We start from the raw sequence: 12,127 nt of genomic DNA, 5'->3' as shown, positions 1-12,127 counted from the left end.
TCAAGCGATGGTTTCCGCTCACAATGACAAGACGGTTAACAATCAGGATATGGAGCCCTGATTGTAAGAGAATTTGCATTAGACGGTTTGATTTGTTCACAAGCTTCAGAAAATCGTTTATTCAAACTGGCCTATTAAAATACAAGTTTTATAAAACGGCGATTAGACCGGCTATATTGTATGGAGCAGAATGTTAGCCTACAAAGATTCGACATGTTCAACAACTGAGTGTTACAGAAATGCATATGTTACGATGGATTTGTGGTCACACAAGAATGGACCGAGTTCGGAACAATGATATACATGATCGTCTAGGGGTAGCATCAATTAAAAAAAAGCTTGTCTAACATCGGTCGAGGTTGTTTGGCAATGTCTAAAGAAGACCTCCAGAAGCACCAGTGCATTGTGGAGTCCTAAGCCAAACTAATAATATGAGAAGAGGTAGAGGAAGACCGAAATTAACATGGAGAAAGACAATAAAAAGAGATTTGAAAGCTTGAAACATATCTAAAGATATATGTTTAAATAGAAATACTTGGAAAGCAGCTATTGAAGTGCCTGAACCATGACTTGGGGCTCTTGATGAGTTTCAACTCTAACCTACCCTAACTTGCTTGGGACCGAAAGGCTATGTCATTGTTGTTGGATTGATGAGATTTGTTACAATTACAGCAACACTTAACCGATCTTGACATTAGAATCTAGATCCTAAAGAAGAAGTTACATTTTTAAAACGCACCCATTCTATTCCACCAGTTAAAAAAACTCAAGCTTTTCTCATGCTTCACCATTTCATATAAACATTCAACGGAAAGGACTCATCAAATATACCATGCCAGATATCATACAACTTCACATCTCTATCGTTGGACACACAGGCGACAAATTGCCATATAAGATGTTCTTTGCCAAGCTCCAAACATTGCACTGCTTGTGATTTTCTGGTGTCACATCAGGCATGGGCAGCAAAAGGTTCAAATTTGTTACTCCTCTGAAGGTGGTGGGAGGGCAGAGTTTCCAGACTGTTTGGATGCAAGCACCTTGTCCAAGGTTTCATCTGGCACCTTAATCCCACCAGTCTCCATTTCCGCAACTACTGCAATGGCTGCATCAATTTCTTCCAGATCAAGGCACAATAGGACTACTTCGTCATACAGTGGGCTGAATAAAGCACAAAGGAAAAGGAAAAAATGCATTAGCCATGCTACTCCACAACAGCACTGTCTTAGCAAAACCCAAAATTATAGAGAACATCATAATAATCAAAATCTTACCTTCCAAACTTATAACCTAGACTGTGTGTTGTTTGCAATATTGGTATAAAAGCTGATGGGAGTGGTGCTCTCATAGCAGCTCGCAATATAATGGCACAATTACCAATTGTCGGAGAACCACCCAGTTCTATTACCTGAAATTCGATGAAGCAGTGATCGAAAGTTCCAACAACAAATAGTTTAGGTGGAACCCAAAATGCCATCGCAATGATAGAAAAATAACGACAAAAACAATGTATTTATTCAACTTGAAGGTGATTGGAAAATGTATTTATTTAACTTGAAGGTGATTGAAGTATGGAAGAATCTTTGCCCTGTTCGCTTGGCTGATAAACCATGGCTGAAAGTACTCTTGGTTGATTTGTTGTGAGAGAAAAATACTGTTCGTTGACTGAAAAAATACGGCTTATAAGCCAAGCGAACAGGGCGCTTAAGGCCATCCAACAGAACCTGCAGTAGTGGCTATAGAGCTAAGAATACCTTATGCATTATCTTGATAGCCAACTCAACCTCCCATTCTTGTGACCACTTAAATGGCATCTTATTCTTTATTTCTCTTTCCCATGTCCATCCCCAGGCATCTGCTGTAGTTTACATGTCTGATACATCAAACATTCTCTCCTCTCGCATAACCTTAAAGGCTTCAATTAGATCTTCAGGAAACCAGTCTTCATCATCATCAATCTACAGAGTCAGACAGAAAAATGCCTGGTACTGAAAAATTCAGCTCTACCAATAAATGCAACAAACATAACATAGCCAAGCATTTTAAACAAAAAGGCAAATACATTCCTGAATGCTGGGCTTTAAGGATCAGATGGCTGTGGGCCAATAAAATAGACCCCTCTAGGCCTTGGGCAGGACTCCCAATTCAAGTCCCTAATTTAGTGAAATCAGTCCATAAGCAAACTGCTAAGAGAAGGACGGTGGCTCAAGCACTCCTGAATGGAAAATGGGTGGAGGATATCAAAGGGGCCCTTACTGTGCAGATTCTTGTTGAATATCTGCAGATCTGGGATTTAGTGGATGGTTTGACATTGCAGCAGGATGTGCCAGATCAATTTAGATGGAAGTTTACACAGTCTGGCTTATATAGCAGTAAATCGGCCTATGCTGCATTCTTTTTTTGGAACCATTAAGTTTGCATACTATGAAGCTATGGGAGAGAGTTATCGAGCATCGCTTGAGAGCAATAACGCGAGTCTCTATGAACCAATTTGGTTTCATGCCCGGAAGGTCAACCATGGAAGCTATTTTCTTAACAAGACAAGTTATGGAGCGGTATAGGGAGAAGAAGAAGGACCTACACATGGTTTTTATTGACTTGGAGAAGGCTTATGATAAAATACCAAGGAATGTTATGTGGTGGGCTTTGGACAAACATAAAGTCCCAATGAAGTACGTCGGGCTCATTAAGGACATGTACAACAATGTTGTGACTAGAGTTCGAACAAGTGATGGAGACACAGATGACTTCCCGATTAGGATAGGACTACATCAAGGGTCAGCTTTGAGCCCTTATTTGTTTGCTTTAGTGATGGATGAGGTCACAAGGGACATACAAGGGGACATCCCTTGGTGTATGCTTTTCGCGGACGATGTAGTGCTAGTTGATGAAAGCCGGACATGAGTGAATCAGAAACTGGAGTTATGGCGGGAGACTTTGGAGTCCAAAGGTTTTAGACTCAGTAGAACTAAAACTAAGTATATGAGATGTGACTTCGGCACTACTACTCGGGAGGAGGAAGATGTTAGTTTGAAAGGTCAAGTAGTGCCTAGGAAGGATACCTTTCGATATTTAGGATCAATGCTACAGAGGGACGGGGATATTGATGAAGATGTTAGCCATAGAATCAAAGCAGGGTGGATGAAGTGGCGGCAAACGTCTGGTGTCCTATGTGACAAAAGAGTACCACAGAAGCTAAAAGGCAAGTTTTATAGGACGGCGATTAGACCTGCTATGTTGTATGGTGCAGAATGTTGGCCTACGAAAAGACGACATGTTCAACAGCTAAGTGTCGCGGAAATGCGTATGTTGCATTGGATTTGCGGTCATACAAGAAGGGATCGAGTTCGGAACGATGATATACGTGATAGATTAGGGGTAGCGCCAATTGAAGAAAAGCTTGTCCAACACCGGTTGAGATGGTTTGGACATGTGCAACGGAGATCTCTAGAGGCACCGGTGCGTAGTGGAATCCTAAGCCAGGATAGTAACGTGAAGAGAGGCAGAGGAAGACCGAAGTTGACTTGGGTTGAGGCAATAAAAGGAGACTTGAAAGGATGGAATATACCCAAAGACTTAGCCTTAGATAGGAGTGCTTGGAAAACAGCTATTCACGTGCCTGAACCTTGATTGCTTCTGATGGGTTTCAACTCTAGCCTACCCCAACTTGTTTGGGACTTAAAGGCTTTGTCGTCATCGTTGTTGTTGTTGTTGTTGTAAGTTTGGTTCCTGGCGAAGGATTTGGAAAAGCTGGGCACCTCCACGCTGCAAGTTTTTCATATGGCTGGTATTTCACAACCGGTGCTGGATGGCTGATCGCCTAGCAAAGCATGGCCTGCCCCACCCGAAGGCTTGTCCTTTCTGTGATCAGGCCGAGAAGTCGATTCACCATTTGCTTTTGCTATGCATCTAAATTAGGATCATGACTCTTCAGCACCTAGGCCTATTTAACTTGGCACCAGGAGGCGCAGAGTCCCATTTCTCTGGGTGGAAGAAGAAATCAAAAGCTCGGTTGTACCAAAAGACTAGCGGAAGGGTCTCAAATCCCTGATAATCCTGGTGGCTTGGGAGATCTGGAAACACCGGAATGCATGTGTATTTGAGAAGTTGAGGCCAAATGTGCAGGATGTAATTAGGGCTGTTAACATGGAATGTGGTTTGTGGTGCATGGCGGGGGCCTCTAAGCTTAGAAATGTAATTCAATCAGATTGTGTTCTTACTCAATTGGCACCCTGAATCAACATTTACGCCTGAGATAACTCTTGTTAGAAGTACCAGAGACATGGAAGACGGCATGGTGAACTACAGGGAAAGCAAGAAGGTGGTACCAACAGAGTAACTAACATGAACAAGACTCTGCACGTGCATATGTTATGTAACTGTGCACTTCTCTCTCCATGTTTGTTCTTCCTTTATACTAGCCCAAAAGGAACATCATGCATAAGTATCACATGTTACAGGGTGAGGAGGCAAGTTTTGCACTATGCCTCACCAAACGTTAAAAGTATATGTGTCATTTCATCATTAGAAGGAAAAAAAAATGTCATGTGAGCAACTAAAGCTGATATGCTTGAGGTAACAACCTTAAACTTCATGGACTCATACCTGGCCACATAATCAATTTCAAAACCAACATCAGCTTCTTCTTGTAATGGTTCTATCCAGGAGCTCACCAATGTGCGATATTTTCTGTTTAAGATCATTGCTCAAGGTGCGATACTTTGGTTATCATTAACCGTTGCTTCTAACGCCTCAAGCAACTCAACAGGCCTTCCTGGTTATAAAAATTAAGTTACCTACTAAAGAACTTCACAAAGGGAAACAAATCCAAACGGCTTAATTAAAAGGAAAAAGTCCAAATTACTCCCCTAAGTTTGGCCTATGTCCAGATAATTCCCTAAAACTAACATTTGGTTCAATTTACTCCTTCCAACTATTTCAGTTGGTCTAGTTTATCCCTTAACAGGACTTGTTATTTTTGTTTCTCCACGTATAAGTTGAGTTTTAATATTAAATTTTGTGATGTGATAGAGGAAATCATAAGTTATGTTATAAATATATATCTTAATTTTTTGCCACTATTTTGATAGCTTAGGTAATTTAATAATAAATTAACACTAGAGATACAATATCCGTACAAAACATAATGATAAAAAAATTATAATATATTTTTCTAACACAAAATATGATGCCCTCTGTCACCTCACAAAATCTGAAACTAAAACACAATTTGTACATAGAGAAACAAAAAAAAAACAAAAATCTCTTTAAGGTGTAAATTGGACCAACTGAAATAGTTGGAGGGACTACATTGAACCAAATGTTAGTTTAGGAGGTTATCTGGACATAGGCCAAACATGGGAGGAGTAGTTTGGACATTTTCTAATTACTACAGCTATTTCGTAGGGACCGCTTTTACTATTTAAAAAGGGGATTATTCTAGTAAATTACAGGTCCAATAGAAAGCTGATTTATATCATATTTCTCCATAAAGCGGAACCTTTGAAATGTCAAGATAACAATCCCTTAGGTTGAAGAATATAAGAAAAACAAAAAAAAAAATATTTCCTCTCCTTTATTGATAAAACAATGCTAGGTCCTTGTATCAGGCTAAAGGCCTCTTTAGTAGACTTCCCCCAGGAAGTGATACTGTGGATCAAAGTGATATTGTGGCCAAAAAGTGATTCTCTAGGATAAACTCCATGGAGGAAGTGAATAAGAAGCTGTTTTTTTCAGCTCCATCATCTTAGTTCATTTCCGGGGACCACACCAAAAAAATCACTCTCTACAACTGCCATTTGGCAGGGCTCCCATTGGAATCACTCTAGGAGCTCTACCAAACAGGCCCTAAACATTGTCCACCAGGAGGGTCATAACTCATAATCAAATACTCAACAGTCAACACAATCAGTAACTTTGACACTCTTATCTGATGTATAGAAGAGTGAAAACTCACCATCGAGGCACAATGATCGTAGATAGAGAGAAAGTGGATCACCACAATTTCCTTCATTGTAAAGGACTTTTGTTCCTCCAGGGATTCTTTGTAAAGCACGAAAATGCCTGATTGATTCATTAACCATACAGTACTTTGTAAAGCATTCCACTAAAAACCTGAAAACAATACTTGATCATCAGTTCATTGCTTTCGAAAGAAAAACAGGAGTTACAAGAAAAATCAGAGCTGGCACAGAATAGTATGTGACAGTTGGCATCCATAAGACATGTGGAGCTGCAGCACATGGTATACTTGCTTCCACATGGGACTCGAATGGTAAACACTGGCATATGCTAATAGGTAATGTTCTTACGCATAAGTTCTTGCATTAGGCTGAATACGTTTGTGATCTTCCACCATCATCCCGAGTAATTCTGCCACATCCGCTGCCCTGAATGCCAAACACATCATAGAATATAAGAAAGAGTAATGCTTGTAAGTGTAATCACTAACTACATTTGAATTCAAATGCAGAGTCAAATGTAACAAGCTGATATGAAGTTGTCTGTTGAAACACAAGCTGGTAAAGTGAAGATTTTTTTAAAAAAAGAAAAAGAAAAAGAATGGCTTCTTTGCTCTGTTGTCAGATTTGATTCTGAAAGAACAGTCATATGAGAAAGCCACTCCCGAAAAGATTATATAATAAGTATATTTTGGTAGGGCACGGCTTGCTGTCTTATGAATCGTTTTGGGCTATAATTATCTATATGTTTCTTTTACACATTATTTGGGCCCAAGAGAGCAGATTTGATTCTAACAAATAGACATGAATACATGATTGTGTTGACTAGAGAGCTAGGTAAAAAGGAAGAACAGAATAAAGCAAACAAATATGGCAGAGCTATATGTAGTTATATATGGAAGTAAATATTAAGTATACCTGTCATAGGACGTTGCTCTAGTAAATGCTTGTATAACCCAATTATAAGACTCAGTATCAGGTTTCATGTAATCTGGAAAGAGATGGGAAAAAATCAGTATCCATTTAGCAAAGTACCAACAACGAACAACAGCACATAAGTCAGCCAGATTCTTTTCTTTCTAGTAAGAGAAGCATGAAGTACTGTTTCAGCGCTACTGAGATACATCAAAAGTGATAGCAAAGGGCAATGTCATTAGGAAAAACAGAATACAAAATATGAAGGTGGCAGCATTCAATAGCCTCACTATTTTCCCAAGCAAACACCCCAAGAAAGAATGACTATTTTCCCCCTGTCGGAGCTATTTTGCAATAAGGTCCAAAACCCTAAAAGAACATGTGCTGTATTCATTTCACTATGTTAGCAAAATATGAAGGTGGCAGCATTCAATAGCCTCACTACGAAAAAGCTTCTGAGACACCAGCTAGTTTTACACAAACCATGCTCAAAGCAAAACAGAACATCTATCCAATGAAACTACTAGTACCACACCCACATGAACACAACTTGGTTTCACACATGCAACACTCGGTAGTAAAACCACATCGACACAAAAAAAGGACAGTGGCTGCCACACTTCAAGTCTCAATATATGTATGTGGAATCATTATCTAATTAACAAACTAGCACATCTTAATAGGAAAATGACAGAAGACCATAGCATAAAATTGGTTTAAATGATTGCCATACCTTCACCTCCATATTCCATGTTTTCAAATGTTGCAAAAGCAACTTCAGGAATTCCACAAGTAGCCTGACAAAATGAGCTTTTATTTAAAATAAGCATTACGATATTGTTATTATATATATCCAAAAACCGAACCTTAATGCTAATTCAACAAACCATGTTCATAAGGTTCTGCAGCTTAACATATCTTATCTAAAGTGTTCCTAGTTTCAAACTTTGCTAATCCAGTGTTCAAAGGTTGCTTAATAAGCTGATATCAGCAGGATTTAGGTCCAGCATCATTACAGGTTTTCACTTAGTTAAATTTTCCATCTCGATATGGTATAGTGTCTATAAGAAAATTTAAAATCTGCATATCATGCTACAACCATCATGTGATGAAGCGAGACACATGAATGCAAAAAATTCTGCTCCAATAAAATAATATATGCAAATAGTTAATAAGTCCAGAACAGGGTATACATGATGTAGAAGTGATTATAATGGAAATACCACACACTGCCTAGCAGTTCAATACAAAGCCCTTGAAGCCTAAATAGCTAGCTACTTCCTCTGATCCCAAATATAAATCCGTTAGGACATTAGGAAAGTTTCCAATACGTTACTTTGACTAGGAATATCTGTAGAATCATTTTATGATAGAAGGTTTATGAAAATAATGTTTAATAAAGTAACATCAAGTTGTCAATCTATATATTTCTTTTAGAAATTGATGGTCAAAGCTCTAAAGTTTGACTTTGGACAGTCCTAAATGAACATATATTTGGGATCAGAGGAAGTACATAAACTGACAGCCACCTATAGTAGAATTTAGAGGATGATCAAAGCATCAGCAATTAGCAGACATTCATATGACGTATCATCTCCAAGATGTGCTTTCCATGACCAAATCATAATCTTCTCATTATATAATTGAAATTGGGTCCATTTCTTTGTTCTAGGTATTGGCATAAATAAAATTGCCTCCTGTGGAGTCCTCTACTAGATCAAGTGGTCAGTGAAACAAACAAAGGCAGTAATAAAGAAGTATTAAAGCCTTAAAGCGCAGTTATCCACGGATGCACAAATAAAATTTGCAGGCCAAGGGATTAGCACATCTGGAAGGTAGTTGCCAGGTAGGTAGTTGGCTTGCAAGTGTTCAGGTTTGGTCATGTTTTTTATGTAACGGGTATGAATGCAACTAGAGTGATTTATGTGTGGGTGTGGCATTGGCGTGTGTTGCAGTTTTCTTCTTCTTAATGCAATGATACACAGCTCTCCTACGTATTCAAGAAAAAAAAAATTGCAGGCTAACCTGCAGGCTGAGAAGGCAATTAAAATGGAATGTGGTTGCCATTCTTCCAGAAGCCTCCATTTGGTATGCAACTGTCAAAGCATTGGAGTGATCTCCGGCTTTGCAATCTTCTTCAATCAAAAGATCATAAATTTCATCAGTTCCTCGTAGGCCACCTTTTGCCCCTTTCAGAAATACTGTATTGGCATCCTCCAGATAATGATTCTTGACTAGTTCCTCTGTTTCAAACAAAGACTACTATCATATTTCCAATATAGCAAATATGCAACACAAATCAGTTTTCATACCTACAAGAATTAGCCAAGCCTTGCGAATATCATACTTATATCTCTCCATGGCAGCAAGGATCTCCATGCCCCTGGTAGAAAGACCCTTCTTGGCAAAAACACGGACCAGAGCCACAAAAGTTTCATGTAGAGGGCGCACACCAGAACTGAGTTCCCTTCTAAGAGATTGCATCTGCATTCAGAAATTTAAATTGTTGTTAGACCAATGCATTAAGTTTGATTTTTACAATAAATACGTCCATACCTACTTTTTAAAACTACAACTATCAATTATGCAAGAAAAATTCAGGAAAGATCCTGCCTAAGTAGATAATATACACCAGCTACAGAACTACAGCACGTAAGCGTAGCTCCAGCTTAAAATAAACTTAGGGCTAAGGAATCAACTTATGTATATTTGTTTCTTTTTAATATGAAGCCGCCATAGATAGGTTAAAGACAAAAATTTACTAAGTGAACAAGAATCAGAGGATACAGTAAAAAAAAAATGACAAAAGAAAAATGCAGGGCTAGATCTTCCATATCTCTGCCTCACTGATCTCCAGAATTGAAAAAACACCCATGTTCAGACTAAAAGCTTGGATTGTATCACAACTAACTAGCCTTATTATATCTAGTAAGGTGAGACTACATAACATAACAAATACTTGCATGCATGATCATACTGCATCATAATTTATGATACATCAGACCCAGGACCAAACAACAAATTACTGCTCTGATGCACAACAGTTACGGTCTACAGCTCTCTAGGCTGCAGAAGACAGGGCTAGCAACATTGCAACTTTGAAATGCCCAAGGCCGTCACAGAAATATTACACCCAGGTATGAGGTATCTACTCTGGACATTTTGACTAACTAAATCAAAAGCTCGTAGGATGACAATTCCTGTAAAATAACACCAGCCAACAATCCCCAGGCACTCACCAATGCCGACTTTACTACCTAGCACATGCAGTCAGGCACACGAAATGGGTATGCGTGTTTAATCAAACACCTCATGGGGGCTTCCCTACGCGTGCGGTAGTCCAGTGGGAGCAAACTTGAGAAGAGGAACAACTTACGGCGCCTTCAGCGTTGCCAGCGAGGATGTGCGCGGCGACGAGGCCGTGGAAGGAGCGCGGCCCGGGCGAAAGCCCCGCGGCGACCATGTCGTAGATGGTGTCGGCCACACCAGCGGCATCGGCGGCCCGCGCGCGCTCCGCGAGCTGCTCGAGGAAGGCCAGGCGCAGGCCCTTCTCCACCGCCCCGGCGGCCGCCGAGCGGTCCCCACCGGCGCCCCCACCCTCGGGTGCCCGGCGCCGCTCGGCGAGCGCGGAGGCTCGCACGGCGCAGGCGCAGGAGCGGGGGAAGCGTGCGGTGGTGGTCAGTGGGAAGGCGGAGGACGGCGACGGGGCCGGAGCGGAGGTGGAGGGGGTGGCCATCGTGGCCGGGGTTTAGCGGAATAGTGAAGCGAGGGGTTTTGGATAAGGCTTGGTGGATTTGAAGTTTTGGAGGCAAGGTGCTGAAACGGAATTATTGATACGGTTGCACACAATAGTTCAAACTGGAGATAAATCTAGTGGGTTACTCGTATTAATTAATGTGAAATGCCCCCTATAAATTTAAACAGAAAATAGAAATTGGTACGCAGATGGAACCGACTTCAATTTCAACCTATAAAAGATTGAAAATGTCCATTTTTTTTAGATTAGAAAAAGGTTTAATTTATCTCCTTTAACTATCATAGTCGTCCAATTTTTCTCCTAATTTATAAAACTATTTTTTTTAACCTCTTCGTCTTTTGAAAACCGTTCACTTTTACACCCTAAGCGGTTTTAATGGTGACTTTGCTAATGTGGCACCACATCAGAGCGAGTAAATCATACTAAGTTGAAAGTAAGAAGGTAAATTGGACTATAAATACTTTTATAAAAAAACTGAATTTCATTAGAAAAATAAAAGATATCCAAATATATTTTTACATGTAAAATAATGCAATTAAAAATCCAAAAACCTGGTTTACAACAACAACAAAAACATAGCATTTCAGTCCAAGTAAGTTGGGATAGGCTAGAGTTGAAACCCACTAAGAGCCCCAAGTCACGGTTCAAGCACTGCAATAGCTACTTTCTAAGTACTCCTATTCAAACATAGATATCTAGGTATATCACAGGCTTTCAAATCTCTTTTTATTTTAGAAAATTTGTTTGAGAATTTGTTTCTAAAATCATGCTCTATGTTACGGTGCCTAGCTTAAAATGGTTTGAATTTTGATGGACTCATTTTGGTGCTTATTTGCTAGTAAAAGCTATCATTATCTATTATAGTTAGTCGACGTTGATTGTCCTGAGTACATAAAAGTGTCAGCGGAGCCAAGATCATAGTGGGCGCCCATCTCGAGCCGTGGATAAATCTTCAAAGTAGTTGTGTTAGCATGTGTGCGACATGCACCCTTGGTATAACATATTTAAATAAGTTTGAGTGCAATGAATTATGGAGCGTAACATGGCAAGAAATCTAGATGGTAGCACACGTCATGATGTTTTGTACACAATATGTTCATACTAGATATTGAGTATGATGTGCCATGGCAAGAAATCTAGATGGTAGCACACGTCATGATGTTTTGTACACAATATGTTCATACTAGATATTGAGTATGATGTGGTTAAGTGGCACTTGTATCGTCATCAAAAGTCACTTGGTCGTTAACGTTGACGAGTTATAATAGACTACGAGAGCATGCATATGTGTGGCAGGGTGCATGCAGCCACGCAGCATAGGGTAGGGGACCAGTGCCCACTACAGTCTTGACGATGCTTCATTGGCGTTTCATCAACTCCTAACGGTGCTTCATTGGCGCTTCGTCAACTAATTATAAGAGACAATGAGAGCTTCTACTAGCAAGTAAGCAATAAAATGAGTCCATCAAGATTCAAACAATTTTAAGCCAGACAC

At 39.8% G+C, this 12,127-nt stretch overlaps 1 protein-coding gene across 2 annotated transcripts; it reads right to left on the bottom strand.

Annotated features, from left to right (window-relative positions):
• Positions 1-765: 765 nt before the first annotated feature.
• On the bottom strand, positions 766-10,616 carry LOC136487598 (pentatricopeptide repeat-containing protein At1g12620-like). Of its 2 annotated transcripts, none has more exons than XM_066484719.1 (11): positions 10,252-10,616; positions 9,188-9,359; positions 8,901-9,118; positions 7,609-7,672; positions 6,879-6,951; positions 6,312-6,389; positions 5,957-6,114; positions 4,606-4,774; positions 1,755-1,958; positions 1,275-1,408; positions 766-1,161 (listed from the first exon to the last, which is right to left on the bottom strand). In XM_066484719.1, the coding sequence occupies exons 1-8, from the start codon at positions 10,609-10,611 to the stop codon at positions 4,707-4,709; spliced, it is 1,191 nt and encodes a 396-aa protein (XP_066340816.1). In that variant the 5' UTR covers positions 10,612-10,616; the 3' UTR covers positions 766-1,161; positions 1,275-1,408; positions 1,755-1,958; positions 4,606-4,706. The 2 variants fall into 2 exon arrangements, with proteins under 2 accessions (XP_066340816.1, XP_066340824.1); XM_066484727.1 differs by having other exon boundaries at positions 4,606-4,770.
• Between the last annotated feature and the right edge of the window lie 1,511 nt (positions 10,617-12,127).

This window comes from Miscanthus floridulus, chromosome 1 (genome assembly GCF_019320115.1).
Source record: "Miscanthus floridulus cultivar M001 chromosome 1, ASM1932011v1, whole genome shotgun sequence".
NCBI lineage: Eukaryota > Viridiplantae > Streptophyta > Magnoliopsida > Poales > Poaceae > Miscanthus > Miscanthus floridulus.
This window is presented reverse-complemented; position numbering and strand designations above follow the sequence as displayed.

Excerpts from the sequence above, each read along its gene's own strand:
- LOC136487598 (XM_066484719.1), bottom strand. The coding sequence starts at position 10,611 with ATGGCCACCCCCTCCACCTCCGCTCCGGCCCCGTCGCCGTCCTCCGCC. Across the intron at positions 9,119-9,187 it reads GGCTTGGCTAATTCTTGTAG|AGGAACTAGTCAAGAATCAT; the intron begins GTATGAAAACTG and ends TGTTTGAAACAG. Across the intron at positions 6,952-7,608 it reads CATGGAATATGGAGGTGAAG|ATTACATGAAACCTGATACT; the intron begins GTATGGCAATCA and ends ATCTCTTTCCAG.